This window comes from Echinops telfairi, unplaced genomic scaffold (assembly GCF_000313985.2).
Source record: "Echinops telfairi isolate 266 unplaced genomic scaffold, ASM31398v2 ScPeMD7_7458;HRSCAF=8496, whole genome shotgun sequence".
Taxonomy (NCBI): Eukaryota; Metazoa; Chordata; class Mammalia; order Afrosoricida; family Tenrecidae; genus Echinops; species Echinops telfairi.
The window spans coordinates 34,246,160-34,265,961 of record NW_022111358.1 but is presented as its reverse complement, the minus strand read 5'-3'; the positions used below and the strand labels follow the sequence as shown (position 1 = coordinate 34,265,961).

The window sequence follows — 19,802 nt, the reverse complement described above, 5'->3', positions numbered from 1 at the left end:
GGGGTGGAGCCGGCTTCCGGGGGTGGAGCCGGCCTCGGGGGGTGGAGCCGGCCTCCGGGGGTGCAGCCGGCCTCGAGGTGTAGAGGAGTCTCTGAGGAAGGCGACGACGCGGGGCCAAAATTTCTCCCTGGAGTTGTTTTTCCCGAGAGGAGGCGGAGGTGGACGTGTAGGATTTGAAGGAAGTGAGAACCGTCCCAACGAACCCCAGTTCACTGCTGGGATCGTCTTCACAGGGACCCCACTTTTCCTCATGTTTAAGACTGGGTTGATCTTGAATCACTTGAGTCAAGAGGGCACCTGTTTGCACTGTAAGGCGCCCTGGTGGTGCAGTGCCGAAGCGCTGGCCTGCTCAGGGAAAGTCTGACCCTCTGCTTTCCACTCTGCCCCTGTTACCTCCAAAAGGGGCTCGTGCCGGGAGCAGCAGAGCCAGTTCACTAGCGCCAAGTTAGAAGGAAAATGAGAAATGTCTTAGAAGGGGACACCAGCGGGGAGCCCGGCGACGGTTACATGAAGGCATACATCCAGTTGTGGTCAGAATATATCGAGATAATATACTTTTACACTAGAATGCATATCTTGGGGAGTCATGGATTTTTCCAGTACTTTCCATGACCCAAGTCACAAGCCAATCACAAGATGTACATATCCACTCTCAGGATCCCGCCAAACAGTAAGTGTAACATTTATGATGCACATGCAATTTCCTTCAACTTCTGAATGCCCCTTCAGGCAGATTTGTCCAGACGGCACATCATCCAGATACTTGCACACCGTCCGTCTGTCTCTGAGCAAACAGAACACTACAAAAAGTCCACAGAGACTGGAGTGTGGAGCAAGGGGCAAATGGAGTTAGGCTAAGTCTAGGTTCCAGCCCCGCTATGAAGCTGATGGCCCAAACGGAAGGCAGCAGAGGATGAAAAGCACAATTTCCCCACTTCTGTATATTTAGCTTTTCATAGTGTGGATTCCTATTCAGTGAAATGAATGCCTAGCACATGAGCTTATCCATCGAATCAGATAGATTTCATAACTACTCTTTCGTTGCACACAGACTTGACAGCTCTTTACAACAGCATTTTCCACGGTCTTCCCCTCCGCCCCTGCTCCTCCAAGACCTCTAACGCGCCGGTGTGGAGTCGAGTCCAAAGCTGTGAAGATGTATTTTTAAAAAGCAGCTTTTCATGACCCCAGTCCTTCCTTTCACTTCGGGCTAAACGGGAGCATGTACACTGGTACAGATAAGCGCTCACCATACATGGAATCCAGGTCAGATAAACTCCTCAGGAACAGAAATGGGGGTAACAATACCAGGAGGGTAGATGGAAGGTGGGGGGCAGAGGGGAAGAAAGGGGAACGGATCACAGTCATAGACACATAACCTCCCACTCCTCCCCCAGGGGGAGGAATAACAGAAACCACTGGGGAGACAGCAGTCAGTGTAAGATATGAAAAATAATAATTTATAATTTATCAAGGGGTCATGGGGAGCGGGTAGGCAAAAAAGAGAATCTGATACCAAGGGCTCAAATAGAAAATATTTAGAAAAGAATGATGGCACCATACGTACAAATATGCTCGATACAATTGATATATGGGTTGTTATAAGAGCTGTCAGAGCCCCTAATAAAATGATCTTTAAAAAATAAATGTGAAATGAAAGAGGAAAAATAAAGTAAAAACAGCTTCATTGGCATATAATTAACATCATAGAATTCAATAGTTCAACAACAAAAAGCTGTGAATATTTACCGGCGCAGATGCCTCATCTTTCTCACACGGAGTGGAGCAGCTGTGCGTTTGAACTGCCTTGCTGAGCAAACAGCTCTGTTAGCACTATCAAGATTGTAATGCACATATACACACGGTTTTTATATATTGATGTACCTTTCTTTCTATATTTCGATTTTCATAGTTCTAACAAATGATTCCCAAAAGAACGCAGAATGTATGAGTACGTCTTCAGTGTGAGATGAAGTTCGCTGCGATGTCTCGGAACAGACTGCCTGCCACTGGAAGAGGAGGAAGGCTCTGTAGTCAGTCAGTGCACCCCTCCACTAGCACCTTAGTCCACGGTGGTGCTTTATTCCACTGGGTGCTCTTCCTAGACGCAAAGTGAAGGGGAAGCAATAGTCTATTTTTTCCCAACCAAACCAATGGGATAAAGCTAAAACCTTTCTAATCCAGAACAAGCAAGCCCTATTCAAGTGAATAAAAAAGATAAGAGAGTAAAGAATTGGTCATTTATTTTCAAGACAAAATTATTTTACCAGACTCAAGGTCTTTTGAAATATCCTGGGGGTGGGGGGACTTAAAAAAGAAAACAAAGAAAAAACCCAACAAGTACAAGGTCTCTCTTTTCTCAAGGCTAGCTGTTTGCAGATATGGTGGTTGATTTGTATTTATTTTAGCCTTTTGTTCTCCTATCAGTTTTTCTTCTCTCCACATCAAAACCTGTTAGAGCTTGTCATGGATAGAATTGTGTCCTTCCAAATATTTGTCAGCTTGACAGGACCCTGATTCTCCACAATGTGACCATTCCTCATCTTGTGATGTCATGTGATTAGCCAACTGGTGGTTTGGGGATGAGGATGGGAGGCAACACTCCCAGTCAAGCCAGAGCCCCGATTCCATGTAAGGCAAGTCTCCTTACATGTGCGGCCTGCGTGGTCTTTTATCTTATCCCTGCGATGAGAACATCCAAGATGCAGGGGAAGATTGAGACAAGGACTGTCTCATCCCCTAGAGCTCAGAGAGACAACGTCCTCCCTTAGAGTTACTACCCTGCACTTGGACTTCTAGCCATAAAGTTTTCTTTGTTAAAACTATTGCCATGAGCTGGGTCATGGTCAACTGCCACTAAGTTTTTTTATCACAACTACAGCTGAGAGGTCTGGGTCTATAGAAACCAAACTTAGAACATAAATAGGATGTGGGAAATTCCATTATGCATGCAGTTTCATGGGGTCTGAGAGATGTGCAATAGGAAATGCCTTAATGTGCTTTTTGATTTTCCTCCTAACTCCGTCTGTGGCCTTGATGAACACCAGTGACAGCCGTGTGCTGGATGGGTCTTTTGGAACCAAAAGTACCCACGTCAATGCCTTCCGAGGTGTGGTCAGCATCCAAGACAACAATATTCTGAGGGAATGGAATGGAGTCATGGACTACAAAAATGCTTTCTTGGCAGCTAGGCTGCTTAGTAAGAGGGCCTGTGTCCTGGCCAAGATAGACCAAGCTGCCTTCCCAACTTGGGATGAAATTATCAGAGCCCTGGGCCAACAGGATTTAAAGCAATCCCCATCCATCCACCCGTTTTACCCAGCCAGGTCAAGAACTTGGCCCACTATGGAACACCCATCGAGGACCGATGCAGAGCAGTTCCCACCTATTTTGCCAAGCAACGTAAAGGTGTGGCGTTGGCAGTTGACCCCGACTCTTGTTTTGAAATCCAAATTCTGTCCTTTATGAAGATTGCCCACTGTGGTGAGATCCCTGGGCTCTGAACCTCCAAGTCGGTCGCGTGGAGACTAGACTAGGCTGTCATCCTAAAGCTTGGGGGCTGAGCCCTCACTCTACATTTAGGACACGGGTCATTCAATCCTCCACCTTCTGCCTTCTGACCAATATCCAGCATTGTAATCAGCAAAGTACAGTGCATTTCTCCCACTGGGTTAGAATAATAAAACTTTTTCTTGCCTCACTAATGTAAAAAAACAAGTTATTGCCGTTATAGCCACACTATATATCTAGAACAGTGCTTATAATCAACAGCCTCAGTGCATGTTTTCTTGCAGATAGCTTACTGTCTTTCCCTGAAAAGTTACTGTAATGTTCCAATAGCGATTTGTCATTTAAAATTCGAGATAACTAGGACTCTCTGTGAAATGTGATAAAGTATCCCAAACTTAATATTATACAATTATCTTTAGTTGGCCTGTACAATTCATTTTTAATCTATCTTTTTGAAGGACCTAAGATACTCATGCAATTTTTCCGATGGTATTTGGAAGACCTGGCTGTGAGGGCTCTGTGGAAGCAGATAACTGACTTTACACTAGACTGTAGCTGCAGGGGGGCCTGTAGGTGGAACAAGTAGTTAATTAGCTCCCAGCTCCTGCAGTAAGGATCTGAAGACCATTCCTGAACATTCAATGTTTGGAAACTCTGAGGTCTGCTCTAGTATATAGGAAGTCACACTGAATCAGAACCAACTGGACAGCCAACTGATTTGCTTTGGCTTGGTTTGGTAGCTTCAAGAAGTGTCATGTTTCAGCTGTGCGGTCAGTGAGTTGCTAACTCTAAGGTCAATCGTTCAAATCCATCAACTGCTCAGGAACAAGCTGAGGCTGTGTGTTCTTGTAAAGATTCAGAGTCTCAGGGACCCTATAGGAGGTCACTCTGAGAGTTGGGGTTGACTCCATGGTCATGGGCTTATTTTCTTTGGTATTAGCCATGCTATCAGGAGGAACGAGTCCCTGGAGGAGGGCGTCGTGCTTGGTAGAGCTGAGTCAATGAAAACGAGGAGGACCTTCAGTGAGACAGATCGACCCTGTGGCCACAGCATGGGCTCAGTCACAGCCTGGCTGTGAGAACGGTGCTGTACCAGGCCGTGTGTTCATTGTTGAACGGTTGAACTGACAGGATGACATCCAACAAAATCCATCAGTCTCCCCCCGCTGGTCCATGGTGAGAACTCTTCCAGCTCTCGGGATGGCATTGGTTCCAAGGATGCAAAGGGCTAAGAACTCACACTCCAGCTTCTTGCCTTGTTGTGAGCTGAGCCCTCATCTGCTCTCCTTAAAGTTTCACCAAGGACCCCTATGCTCGACCACAAACGTGAGGATCTGTGGTTTGAATCCATCCAACCCTCCATGAGAGAAAGACCTGACAATGGGCTCCTGGAAAGATTACAGCCTAGAAAACCCGCTGGGGCAGTTCTACGCTGTTTGATGGGGTCACCACACGTCAAAAGTACTTTCCAGCACCTAACAACTCCCAAGTGTCCATAGCACAGCTTCAGCACAGCTTCAGCAGCAGCTCTGGGAAATTGTAAGGGTGGGTTGAACAGTTCTGGGTTTAGAACAATTCCCATGTCTTGGATGTTTATTGAAGACTATTAAGAAGTTTAGGGAAGAATAAAGGAGTAAAGAGGCTATCCCATTCCCACCATTTACCTAACCCCTTAACATTTTAGTCTCTACCTGTCTGCGCCTTTTTTCTATTTATGTAATTTTTAAATTAAAATAGCTTAACAATAAACTGCATTGTATCCTGTTTTTTAAAAAAAACTTTATTGAGGCATAGTTTACATACAGATTCATCAATTTTTTTTCCTCTTTTTTTTCTTTTTTAACACTTTATTAGGGGCTCATACAACTGTTCAGATTCATCAATTTTAAATGTACAGTTTGAGAGTTTTTTAAATAAAAATATACATCTGTACAACCACCATCATCAAGTGTTTTTTTTTAAATCATTTTATTGGGGGCTTGTACAATTCTTATCACAATCCATCCATCCATCCATTGTGTCAAGCACATTTGTACATTTGTTGCCCTCATCATTCATCATCAAGTTTTAGGGCTACCATAAAGTAAAGTTTCCTCCTGCCTGGGAGAGGCTATAACTTGTTTTTCTTTCTTTTTAAAATAATTATTTTATTGAGGGCTCGTACAATTCTTATCACAGTGCATCCATCCATCCATCGAGTCAAGCACATATGTAAATTTGTTGCCCTCATCAATCTGTGACTTGTTTTTCAATTGGACATTATTCCCTTGACAACATCACTTGAAAGGTCCCCGGTACAGAGCTGGATGTACATACCAGACAGGTCGGCTATTTTAGGCTTTTACTCTTAAAAAAATTCACCATGAGGCACATCCTTGGAGCGCAATCATTTGTTATGCTCCTGACTATTTCTTTAGGATTCGTTTCTAGAAATGGAACTGCTGAATCAATGGCTATAATTAGCTCTGTTACTAAGCTCTGTGAAGTCAGGGTATTTTCGCTGTTTGGCTCACTGTTTTATCTCCAGGACTTAGAATAGAGGCTGTGTACAATGTGCAACCTACTAAGTCCTTGGTGACTGAGAGGATAAGGACCTGTTGCCAAACTGTACACAGGCAGAGAGGTACCCATTTGTGCGGTCACCAACAGTATGTGGCAATTTAATAGAAAGAATGCATTACCGTACATTTTAGATTATTCGGGATAAGTTTATTTCAAAGTGTTTGTACGCTCATGCAGTGAGGAATCCTCTGAGTTTGGCTTCCCAAGACATCTCTGAGATTGCCTGTGGCACTCATTGGCAATCCCCAACTCTCGTCAAATCCCAAATCATATTTTTTGGCTAGAAATGCAGCTGCTTGTCTACAAGGTTAAGGGCTCCTGGTGGCTCAGTGTTAAGCTCGGGGCTGGTAACTGAAAGAATCCATGGGAGCAAGATGGGGCAGCCTGCTTCTGTGAAGATGACGGAATGGAAGTCCCATGGGATGTCTTCTCTACTTGTAGGGTCACCAAGAGTTGGGATCGAAATAGTGGGTTTGGATTTTATCTGTAAGGTTTGTGTTCTTCCCAACACTGTAACTTTATGAAGAATGGTAAATCTATTTAGAGTCTTTTGCAAATTTTAGGGAGCCCTTCAAGTGAATCTCCCCATGACTCCATGGCTATTTCAGTACACAGTTTTGGGGGGCTTTCACGATGTTCCTTGGTTTTTCTGTCACTGTAAAATTTAATATTACCCACCACCATTCCCATCAGCATCGACCATATCTTTGTCTTTTTCGGGAGCATATTATTTTAGAATCACGATGAGAGAGGCATTTGTTCTATATGTTGGAGTTGTTGAATCTGTGCACTTAACCCCACATCTGCTCAGCCATCGCTTGGATAGTGCTCACAAACAACTGATCTCATTCCTTCCATTTTTAGATCAGAGCTGACCCAGGGAGCAAAACACATTTGCCATCCTGCTCTTAGACCCAAAGGTCATAAATACCGATTTCGTCCTTGTACATCTGTAGTTCCTGAGGGTCAGAGTGATCTCATTGCTGTCAACCTTTGAGACCCACTGTAAAATGCTTGAAGAATTTCCAGCGCAGAACCAGGAGAATAAAAACGCCATGAATGAGATCAGTTATTTCTTTGCATTAGCCAGAGCATCGCTTCCAAGTGGGAGGGGAAGGCAACGCCTCAATTTAATCAAGGTTTCCCAGGGACTGGTGATATTATTCCCGGAAATTAAAAGGTCATCTCCACCGGCTGTCTCGGGCCTCTTTCACAAATAAAAACCCAAGGCCACTTCTAATCACCTTAAATCAGACGCGTGTTGCAGTTTTGAGCCAGGCGAGGGCAGCAGAGTGTAGCTGGTACTTGGCTGCCTTGAGGCCATTTACAGCCTCAGGAGCTACACTGGCAGTTCTACCCTGCTGCCCAGGGGTCATATAAGTCAGCATGGACTCGGGGCAGTGAGTTTTTGAGTCAGATTCGGACTCATGGCCAAACCCTCTCCCTAAGACTCCCGAAGAAGGAAAAGACACGCTCAAAGCTAACGGGTACAGCGTCTGTGAACTAAAAAAGAATCAGGAAAGATAAACCGTTTCATGAGTTAAACTTTTTTCTTTTCTCTCTTTTCTTTTCTTTTTTTTACTGGTCAGAATCCCAAAGATGCCAACATTTCCAGCTGCGACGAATATAGCCCAAAGCAAGAAACCATAAATTTGATAACAACGAAAAAGTAGTTTACGGCGGGGAGCTGCTTAGAAAATGTAGAAATTTCATTGTCGGAAGCCTCTGGAACCTTTCCGCTTTCTTTTCCTTCCTGTTTCTGCGTCGCACTCACTGAAGTCCGAGGGCGACGAGAACCCGGCATTCTGGTAGGAATTTCTATTCACGCAGGCATCGTATAATCTTAAGTCCTTTGGGGAAAGCAATTCTTGGCATACGTTCCAGGACCACGTGTACGTAGAAAAAGTGTCATAAAAGGATTCATTTTTAGCTTCAATCCCAATCAAATCCCCCCGGATCTTCCGCCAGAGGTCAAGCATTTCCTTGCGGTGTTCCAGGCCAATCCCTAAGTTATAGCTGTCTGTGACTCTCTTCACCTGCAGAGAAAACGCAGTTCACTGCGGTTACCTTAAAAACCAGGTATTTGTGGATCACGGTAGAACCCCCAAAGGGATGCCCCCAGGCAACTTAAAAACCGCTCGTACATTCGCTAGTACTTCTGAGGACCTGCTGCTAGGAGTTGATGGGCAATGCAAATGTATTACTTGGTAATAATGAAATAACACATCATTTTATAACAATATTGAAAATGTATTAGCCTAAAACAGCAAGGAGGTGTGGGGTGAAGAGGAGCTCTGGATAGAATCAAGAAAGTGACCCAACTCACTGCCATTGAGGCAGTGCTGACTCGGAACCCCTATGAGAGCAGGTGGTCCTTCAGCTTGTAAGTAAGCAATCTCAGTGAGGCTGCGCAGAGCCCCCGCCCAGGGAAGCTTGTGCTCCAGCGACCCACGGTTCCTAATAGAAGGGAGAGAAATTCCTCTGGTGTGTGCAACAGAAAATAGAGTAGGAAAACCCTACCACTGGTGAAAAAAACCCAGTTACGGAGTCAAGGCTGACTCCCAGCGACCCTATAGGGCAGGGTACAACTGCCCGTGTGGGTTTCCAAGACTGTAACTCTTCAGGGGAGTCAAAAGCCCTGCCTTTCTGCCGAGGAAAGGCTGGTGGTTCTGAACTGTTGACCCGTTGTATCAGTCCAACACAACCACTACACTACCAGGGCTCCAGACTGGTGAAAGGGGGCATAGTTAAAAACAAAAGTACACATTTAATGTGATCTGTTTTAGAAGCAGAGGCCTTCATTCTCAAGCAGGAAAGTGACACGGTTGGATCTCCATGTGGAGCTCCGTGGCGGTGTAAGCCTGGTGGTGGGAAGCCGTTACAGAGGTAGCGAAGACCAAGCAGACCTAACGAGGGCTCAAGTAAGGAGATGGGTGGAATTAAGAGTTAAAGAGGCAGATGTGGTGATTGAAGAAATTGCACAGTTTGAGGAGAAGGTGGACAGTGTTCTGATAGAAAGGTAGTGATCTTCATCTGTGGTCCACGAGATGTCAGAAGTCCATGCTGGCGACAGATTTGAGAGTTACCAGTTTATGCGAGGAGCTGGAACCAGGAGGGTTGGGTAGGGCAGCCCAAATAATACTTGCCCTCGCTGCTCCCCGTTCCTTCACCTAGGGCAGGGAGCCCAGTGCTCTGCTGGGTTACAGCGATGCCAAATGATTAAATCTCTCAAACTTTTTAGCCCCTGTAGATAGCTATTATAGAAGACCGAAGAAGAATGGGTGCATTTGAATTGTGGGGCTGGAGAAGAATATCAGAAGTACCATGGACTGCTAAAAGGGCAAATTGATCGGACTTGGAAGTACAGCCAGAGTGCTCCTTAGAGGCAAGGGTGGTGAGACGTCACCTAACACATCTGGGAAATGGTGTCAGGAGAGACTATCCCTGGGGAAGAACATTATGTTTGGTAGAGGGCCAGTGTGAAGGAAGGTGGTCCTCAAGGAGATGGACTGACACCATGGTCGCAACAAGGGACTCCAGCCTGGGAACAATTGTGAGGGTGGTTGGTGCAAGGCTGAGCAGGGTTTTGCTCTTGTGCATAAGGCCCCTGTGGGCTGGAACACACTCAATGGCACCGAACAACAACAGCAACAGAAGGCTAGGACCCCAGGGTCAGAGTCTATAAACAGGTTAGAATCTATAGATTCTAGCTTGAATATGCGTCATGAGGATGGGGCAGAGGATGGAAGTCTGAGCCTCTGTGTTCTGTGGCCTGTAGTGCTTACCATTTATTTCAGTGCACTACTGTGCCTGATTTCTTCCCCATGCTTTCTGACTCACTTCAAAGCTCATTGACGTAGGAAATTGTGCTTTTTCTGCTCTGCTATCTCCTAATCCCAGAACTCTGTTAATATTAGATAAACCTTTGAAGAATAACTAAATGGATGAGGATGCCTATAATGAGAAGAGCAGTAAAATGGGGCTAGAAGATCAGTACCCAATGGATGACTGACTATTGGAGAAGAAAAACAGACAGGCTTATAAGGCGAACAGAACAGTAACACCAGGCAGGCAGGCACTCCCTAGAACAGTCGGCCATAGGAAACCCAAAGGGCAGCATTGCTGGGGACACACACACACACACACACACACACACACACACTCACACAGCACAGAAGGCAGGAAGGGGCAGGAAAGCAGGATGGAGGAAAAAGGAAAGCCAGGGAGGATGTGAAGAGAGTTGTGCTACATTAGTGGGATCACAATCAATGTCCCCAAACAGAATATGTCAGAACTGTTGAGTGGAACTGTTGAGTATTGCATCGATAGCGAGGAGGGTATAGGAGGCCTGGTGGGGCTTGATCAAGAGCAATGTAGCCGAGTAGAATTACTGAAACCTGAATGAAGGCCGAACATGATAGTGGGACAAGAGGGAAGTAAAAGGAAATAGAGGAATGAACTAGGAGGTAAGGGACATTCATAGAGGTCTAAATACAGGCATGTACATATGTAAATATATTTATCTATAAAGATAGGAAAATAGATCCATGTACATATATTTATGTTAAATATTAAGGTAGCAGACAGACATTGGGCCTCTACTAAAGTACTCCCTCAACCCAAGAACACTTTGTTCTAATAACCTGGTGTGATGCTCAGCTTCCTGACAAGATCGCTGAAGACAAAGCAGGTGCATAAGCAAATGTGGTGCAGAAAGCTGATGGTGCTCAGCTATCACAAGATACAGTGTCTGGGGTCTTAGAGGCCTGAAGACAAACAAGTGGCCATCTAGCTCAGAAGCTCAAAATCGACATGAAAGAAGCACACCAGCTTGTGTGATCATGAGGTGTCGATGGGATCAGGTATCAGACTTCAAAGACCCCAAACAAAAAATTATATCAATGTGAATGAGGGGAGTGTGAGTGGAGACTCAAAGCCCACCTGTAGACAATTGGACATCCCTTTACAGAAGGGTCACAAGGAAGAGATGAGCCAGTCAGGGTGCAGATAACATCGATGAAACATACAACTTTCCTCTAGTTCTTCAATGCTTCCTCCCCCCGCTATCATGATCCCAATTCTACCTTACAAATCCAGCTAGATCAGAGCATGTACACGGGTACAGATAAGCGCTGGAAACACAGGGAATCCAGGACAGATAAACTCCTCAGGACCAGGACCAATAATGAGAGTAGCGATACCAGGAGGGTAAGGGGAAGGTGCAGGGAGAAAGGGGGAACTGATCACAATGATCGTCCCATGGGGACGGAGAACAGAAAAGTGGGTGAAGGGAGACATTGGTCAGTGTTAAGACATGAAAAAAAAATTGTAAATGATCAAGGGTTCTTGGGAGAGGGAGGGTGGGGAAGGGGGGAAATGAGTTGATACCAAGGACTCAAGTATAAAGAAAATGTTTTGAGAATGATGATGGCAAATGTGCTTGACACAATGGATGGATGGATGGTGATAAGAGCTGTATGAGCCCCCAATAAAATGATTTAAAAAAAACCTCAAACAAACTAATTTGCTCTGTAAACTTCCACCCAATGCACAGACTTTATTCTTTAAAGCCCATGTACTGTATTAGGTAACATTCATTATACAAAGTTGACAAAATTGCTCCTCTTCTTTGTCAAAAAAGAAATTCTATTAGCAATTTCCCAAAAAGGGAGAGAGAGAGACAGGAAAGGTCAGTGGCAAGAACTGAAGCCACAGAACCATTCCGTGCACGGCAGTGGCAAGGGCCACGGGAGCCTGAGGACAGTGTTACAGGTAGAGAGGAGATGGGATAAAGCAGCCCCCCCCACCAGTTTGATTCCTCAGGGGCACAAGAGCTGCTAGGAAACCAGCACAGAGGAAAAGAGCACACAGCGCTGGGGTCAAAAGTCTGAATTCTGGAGCCCAGTTGCCCATGGTTGTAATGCTGGCTCTAAGACTTTCCTCTGCGCATGCCTGTGAGATGATAAGGGGTGGTACTAGAGCCACCCCACGGGCTGCTGTGATGGATCAGCACCTGTAGAGAACTCTGCATCTTGGCTGGGCCCTAGGGAGCTGACTTAAGCCGTTGTTATTCTATTAGCTGATCTCATGAAGAGGCGCTCACTCACCTGGATGCCCTAAGAAGCCCTGACTCTGACTGTGGCTTTATCACCTCAACTAGCCACTAGTTCTGGTTTTTCACATTTCACATATGGGTAATCTAGAAATGATGCCGAGCCTGGTTACAGACAGGACTAGCCAGATGAATTACAACAGTTAACAACTCATGACTGAATGGGATCATAGAACAAGAAATGTCATGACAATAGGTACAAATGAGAAATGATAATGTCGCATAGTAACGACAAGGGCTGGAAAAACTTCTCTTGGGTTATGGTGGCATAGTGATGTGGAAAGTGTTTTGTCAGTGCCTCCTGGGATGACTGTCAACAGTGAATACTCACGTGCGGTTTAACAGCTGCAGCGTCTGTCACTGTCCAAGACGACTTTCTCTTGATCATTTGGTCGATGGTGAAGATATCATGTGGGTAGCCTGAAGCAGGATCAAAAGGCTTTATATTTGTCGCCTTTATGGATATTTAAAACAGAAAGCAGGAAAATATTTTAGTTTAAATTATACAACAGAGACTTAACAACTGAATATTTTACATGACAGGATTTACATGATTTATAAAAGTTATTGCTAAACCATTTCCTTTTGCTTTGGAGCATGTAGAAATTCGCATTTAATAAATTATCTTTAATAATGATGATGGCTACTCATATTAAAGCAGTATAAGACAGAAGGGGTGGAATGAATATGGAGGATAGAGAGGACACAACTCCATCTTGCCTGAAGCTGCCCAACCATCATAAGCCTCTGAAAATGGCTGAAGCCTTCGCAGGGTACAGACTGCATTACTTGCAAACTTCTTCTGAGGCCCCAGCAACTGCTTTCCCTGTGCGGGGGCTATTGAGCAATGCCGGGGGAAACCATACAACTCCTTTGATAATGTGCTTTTGAAGTGCTTATTATCCAGTCACATCGGGGCCTCTTTATGCTCATCACAGTCCTCGCAATGGCAGCTGGAAAACCAGACGTTAACAACTCCTTAGAATCTAACAGGAATTATCTTAATTCTGTCCATTTTAAGAGTTCTCCATCCTTTCACTTATTTTCTCCCCTTTCTTGTACCTGAGAGGCTTTCCTGATTTCCTGAGCCTCCCCTGTATTCGTTATTTACTTCTCTCCTGAGCTGTATTCTTTCAGTTTCTCCCCTCACTGCAGTTGCACATGGCCCTACGTTTAGAAGGGCCCCACTGGGCCGGCAGGTTTGCAGTCAAATTTTGTTCCTGTTTCTCAGACAAAGGGGGCTAGGACAAGCCTGAACTGAGGCTCAAGTTCACTTGTCTGAAACTTTAAGACTCATAATGACAAATTGTATTTTGAGAAAGGGGCAAATAAGGTTTGAAACAAGGCTAGAAGGTACAGCTGGGACCATAATGAGGGCAGGATGATTCCTTCCTCACAGCATTGTGGGCTGTGGACCTAGAAACTGGCTCAACTGCAATCCAGAGCTAAGCGATGGAGTCCAACTTGCAGCTTCTGGTTCCCTAGTTGATGGGAGAGCAGTTGGAGAGAGGACCTGAAGGCCTTTTGTATTGCTATAGCTTTCATATTCCTCACCTCCAATTCTAAGTCTCAGCTTGTGTTTTCCAGTGGGTTGAACTATTTGCTAAATTAAATGAAATATTTACATTGAAATGAAAATAGGTATGAAATCTGAGCTGAAAGACAATGAGGAAAAGAAAATACTTACTGTGAAGTATGGTCTCTTAAAAAAAAGAAAAAGTGTTGTATGAGCCCCTAATAAAATGTTAAAAAAAAAAAAAAAAAGTAAAGGCCAGAGTAGGTTAAGGGTAAGAAAGGGCTGGTGAAATGGCAGGTGGATCATTGGATCCCTATTTCATATTCCTAAACAGCCCTAAATTAACATTCTTGTATCCTTACTGAATAAAAATATTACATTTGTCTGAAAAAAAAAAAAAAAAAAGAAAAAGTATGGCTATTATGTCAGTCATACCTGAGTCTTTACATTAATTGATGTGACTTCCTCTAACCTCACCTGCGCTTTCCAGTCTCTTTTGTGGAAGAAATAGTTCTCAAAGAAATGCAGGGGCTCTCTTCTCCTTAGCAGCTCTAATTTCTGTAAGTCTTTGAATGGCTTTCCCATCACCACTCCATCCACATTAGGAAACAATGGAAAGATGGGTATTTTTGAATATGGGCTATCTGAAGGAGGATTGCATCCTAAAAAGGTAAAAACAAACAGGTGTCACAAACAGGCACATATTAGACATACATGTCACTTTTAACTTTACTTTGCATTTACTCTTCCTTTCTGTGGTCATATGTCCTGCTGATATGCCCTCCATCTCCTCCTCTCCTCCCACTCACCCGCCATGGACTCTGGGCTTCACCCTGGTGTCTGAGGATTTAGGAAAGATGTTTCCTTGCTTTCATATTACATTTGTGGGACAAATCAGTCACTCTGTCTGTGGCCTTGCGCTTAAGGAACTAGGCTTCTAGGATTTATTTCTGACCTTTTATACAGACAACCAAATCCTTTAAGACAGTTGGGAAAGGACAACTAGTTCTTACTCTTGAGCTCTTCAAGAAATTTAGACAAATCCTTTTCTCTCATTATCGCAGTCCGGGCGGCATTGGCAAAGGCAGCTGTGCTTGAGCTTGGAGGTGTGCATATGTCTGGCCTGAGTTGCCTTTTCCCGTAATCCATACCGGAATTCCATGCTACTCCTGTAGTGGTGTCATGGAACTTTCTTCGGAAATAGCTAAGGAAAAAAAAAAGTAATTCAGAAAAAAGTTCTTTAGTCTACTGAAAAAGTGGCCATAAAAAGGGTCACAAATAATATCTATGGGAGCTGAGAGGGAGCATGAGAACTGATTGTGATGAGGCATATACAACTATTTAAAAAATAGTCTAATTATGGAAGGATATGATATATGAATTTTAAATCAATAAAACTATTGAAAAAACTTTTAAAATAAAACAAAAATTTAAAAGGTCAGTTTATAAGTTGTCATATGTCTGCTCCATGAACTTACTTTAAATTTGCATATTCACTCAACAATATTATTGACCACCTATTTCTGTGACATTTATAGAATACCTGATGAAACTCTCTACAGGCCATTTGACTAGTATTATTTTTTGAAATTGAACTTTTTATGATAGAAACTGTACTTCTTTATGTAAATGAGGTGATTTTTTAAAGATAGTTATTTTAGAAACTGGATAATCTGGCTCTTGTACAATCTAATTAAAAAAACACATACATTTGCTCGGTGCAACTAAGAGTCTGTAAATGATAGAACCATCCTGACCTCTCTGGAACCCGTAAAACCCGGCTCAGTGGCTGAGTGTTGCCAACACCCCATATGGGGAGGGTGGCCACTTATCACCTCCGAGTGTAACCAGCAAGGCACGGACCAGAATGTGCCTCCTGATAGTACGTCCTGCTCTTGGTCTGGCCTTGCCCAGAGTAACCGGACAGGACTTAACTCCTTCCATGAATGACTATTATTTTTGAGCTTTGTTTTCCCTCCTCTTCCCTAAGTCCTTCTATTTTTGTCAAGAAAAATCCCTCTGGGTTATGATTCTCAATAAACCTTTGAGGGGTACTGGCTTAAACACAAACATCATCATATTTATTGTCTCCTATTCTATTACTTTGTGTTGAATTTAAAAGGTAATTGTTTTTACTTGAAGACGTTCTCATTGCAGAGAATTTAGAAAATATAGGAAGGCATAAATAAAATATTACCAGTAGCTATACTATCTACAGTAAATCTGTATAAATTACATTTCTTTGCTAATATATATGTGGTGTGTGTGTCTATGTATGTATGTGTGTGTGTGTATGGCGTGCACATGTGTATGAATGGACTACCATGCATTTCTGACTATACATTTTTAAAAAATAAGCGCAGCAGGCTCTACATGACAAGGGATTCTAATTCACAACATTTCCGAAGAGATAAACACCTGACCTACAAACACAAGTGCTTCAAATATCAGTGACGGCGTGAGCCCTGGTGGTCTCCTGGGCTGCTAACTGCAAGAGCTGAGGTTCAAAGCTACTAGGTGATGAGACTGAAAGATTTACAGTCTTAGAAAGCCCACGGAGGTTAACTATGATTGAGAAGGGCCTTGATGGCAAGGGTGGGTAGTGGTATGAGACCAGATTCCTTGTTGCTGCTCGAACGGTCAGTTGTCCTCTGCAGAGGTGGGAGGGAGATGTAGCTGCTCACAGGGGCTAAGGTGACAGGTCGTATTTCATGCTAATTTGGTAGTAAGAGCTCCCAGAGGTGGGGCAAGGGAGGTGATGTGTGTGTGTTTTGATAGTAAGTTTTGATAGTTTGGTTTTAAAGTGCAAATGGCATCTGAATGCCCACTAGGCAGATTGAGCGGGATCTGGGCTGGTGATACAGCATGACCTTCTTTGTGCTGTATTCTCCTTGCCTGTATTGAAATGAGGTTGGTGGTTCAAACCCACCAGAAAGATGAAGCTGCCTGTTCCATTAGAGATTTACAGCCCAGGGTCACAATGAATCAGAACCGACTCCATGACAGTGGGTGGGTATTAGAATTTACTCACAGGGCTGACTTGGGGATTAAATGAAATTATTCAACAAATATTTACTGAGTGCCTGGTACAGGGCGGGGGGAGGGGGAGGGAAGGGCTTCAAAAAGTTTGTGGGAAATTCCATTATCACTCAATTCAATTTTTCTATAAACTTTTGGATGCCCCCTTGCATTTTTATAGACAGTGGGGATATAGCAGTGGATAAAATAGAAAAATCAATCTCTGCTTTCATGGAGCATATATTCTCAAATGAGAAAATAGATGATGAAACAAAAGAAATAGCAAATCACATAACATATCAGATATTAGTGATTAAGCAATATGAAACACAATAAAGCAAAGGAGGGAAAACAAAGTGGTAGAGAGGTTGAAATTAAAAAAAGGGGGGGTCAGAGCAGCCCCTACTGAGAAGATAACATTTGAACAACAGAGGCAAGAGTCATGAGGGTAACTGGAGGGTGAGCACTCCAGATGGCAGGAACAAGGGCAAAGGCCTGGAGGCAGGGCACCCTGATGTATCTGTGGGACAACTAGGAGGGCAGCACGGAGATGAAGTCAGTAGGTCCTGTAGAGGGCCTGACTGGCCATCGGAAAGACTTTGGCTTTTAGCAGCTTTGAGCAGAGGTGTGCTATGATTTGATGTAATGTTGGAAAGAGAGCCTTCGGTGTCTGTGGGAGTCAAGGATCCACTGAGACATCATAGGGAGCGTTGAAAGTCTACTGTGGGGAAATTGACCCTTAATGATATTTATCTGGAGTAAACACATTTTGGCGTTGGAATGTTACCTTATCTTCTATTGTCAAGTCTAATTCCCCTGCACTTTCAGCATGAATGGGAGTCTCTTCTTTTCCAGTCTGGATTTCTAAGTCCACCTGACAGCATGCCCGGCAAAGTCCTCTTCCTCTGGAATTTTCTGGCCTTGGGAAAGAGAGGCTGACTTTCCTGGCTATCTTAGGCCCTCAGGTGCCCTGAGGTCAGAATGGCAATTTCAGAGCCCGGTAGCTGTGTGGTGAAGGAATGACTCATTTGGTGGCATGGGAGCACCTGCCCAGACACCTCCTCACCTGTTGTGGATCAGACTCTGTTCAGCAGGGTGTTAACAGAGGTGATTGCCTTATTAATAGCTCCAAAGTCTGTTTTTGTCCCTTTCCTGGTCTCTTACCTTACTATTTCCCCGATTGCTTTTCTGGGTAGGGCTGAAGTCTCTACAAGCTTTGAGAGGATCTCAAACAACAGGTTCCCTGGGCTGCCAGATACATCTCCACAGGTGTCCTTTTCTGGAACTATAGGGGCAGTGGGGTGGGGGGTGCAAGGGAGGGGAGAGGTTTTAAGATGCTTTCTACACAACCCATTAATAATAATAATAAAAAAAGCTGTCTTTTCATTGAGTGTGTACATTATGAATACTGTCCGGAACCAGAGAATGAAAATAAAGCATTCAGAATCTATTCTACTTGGTAGAAAGGTCATGTTTATTTACTGAGCAGACAAAATAATCAGGAATATAAAAAATACTTTTGGTCTAATGACTTCAAAGTAAATATAATAGTAATTTTACATGTAAACAACATTACGTGTTAGCAATGACTGTGCTGCGTGTCTAGGTGGAGGAATTAGTGGTAAACGTATCTCTGGTTGTGGGCAATCCCCATAGTTAGAGTGGGATTGGCAACAGTGAGGACAGTTCATAGAGTATGAATGGGTGTGGTTTCAAAACCTTCACAGTACTTGGGGCCTGAAGCATATTTATCCTAGAAAATCTGATATGATTAGTGGTTAGATATTCCAAGGCAGTCTACCCACACAGCATTCATGATAGATACTGTAGTCCCAATAGCAATATTTTAAGTGTCCCTAACCAAAACTCACTGCTATTGAGTTGATGTCGACTCATTGTGACCCTACGGCATCTGGATGTTTCTATCTCCCTACAGAAACAGTCATCCTTTTCGTTCTTCCTGCCAGGTCACCCAGTCCTCCTCATACCTTTCCCCAATGCAGGTATTAGGTTTCCTTTCCTCACCTTACTGCAGATACCACCCACCTTGCAATGCATGTAACCCTTCTGATTATGCATGTCTTCAGGCTACCTATAAATGTCCCAAGATAGTAAAGGCTCTCTCTCACTTTTTCCAGTCCCATGTGGACCATCAAGAGGAGCTGAGGTGAAAATGCTACCATAAAATGTGTCTGGCCCCATTATTGTATTCTCTTTCCTATCTTTCCTATCCTCTATGACTTTACTACAATCTTTATTTATTTATTTTTAAAAAAATTTTATTATCTATTTTTTGTGTGTGTACATCTAGGTTTATTGCAGCAATTCTCAAATACGAAAAAACATGGAAACAACCAAACCTTCAACTACAGAGAAATGGTTAAGGAAGCTCTGGTACCTTCATACTATGGAATTTTATACAATCATAAAAACAATAATTCTCTTAAACATCACAAGACATGGACAAAACTAGAGAACATTAGGCTTAGCAAACCCAATCAATTTCACAAAGATAAATATTTAATATCACCATTCTTATAAGGAAAAACAAAAAAGAAGAAATGTCATTTCTATACAAATGGAGAAGACTTTGATGACACCGGGGAGGCTGGGAAATGGAATGAGGGGAGAGATGGGGGTAGGGACAAAAATATGGAGGGTTTGACACAGGAAAATAAAAAATAAATAAGCAAAACATATATCACTTCAATGGTTTGCTTCTACAATTCAGTGACAGTTGATACATTCTTCAATTATGCTACCTTTCTCAACAATCTATTCCAAACAATTCTGTTATCAGCAACACAAATTCACTGTCCCTCCCCGAAGCTTCTCATCTCTCCTGTTGAATTGCTTCCCCATCCCTGAAATCTCCCCCTATCAGGCAGGAATGCAGACCTTCCTTGCAGAGTTGGTATGCAAAGAGATAAAATGCACTGTTCCAAAGGTAAGAAATGTCCTTGGTTTCAGCCCAGCCTTCAGCTGAGTTAGAGCCTTGCTACAAAAGCTTTGCTACTTTTTTTTTTCTTTCTTTCTTTTTTTTTTTTAACATTTTATTAGGGGCTCATACAACTGTTATCCCAA

General features: G+C 43.5%; 1 protein-coding gene across 1 annotated transcript in view; it reads right to left on the bottom strand.

Annotated features, from left to right (window-relative positions):
- Positions 1 to 7,781: 7,781 nt before the first annotated feature.
- Positions 7,782 to 19,802, bottom strand: part of EFCAB3 (EF-hand calcium binding domain 3) — a 21,858-nt gene continuing 9,837 nt past the window's right edge. The window contains exons 5-9 of the mRNA XM_004707260.1: positions 17,883 to 18,003; positions 14,714 to 14,904; positions 14,178 to 14,362; positions 12,516 to 12,638; positions 7,782 to 8,108 (exon numbers count right to left, since the gene is read on the bottom strand). Of these exons, the coding sequence (XP_004707317.1) occupies positions 7,782 to 8,108; positions 12,516 to 12,638; positions 14,178 to 14,362; positions 14,714 to 14,904; positions 17,883 to 18,003 (947 nt within the window). The remainder of the gene's footprint in view (positions 8,109 to 12,515; positions 12,639 to 14,177; positions 14,363 to 14,713; positions 14,905 to 17,882; positions 18,004 to 19,802) is intronic.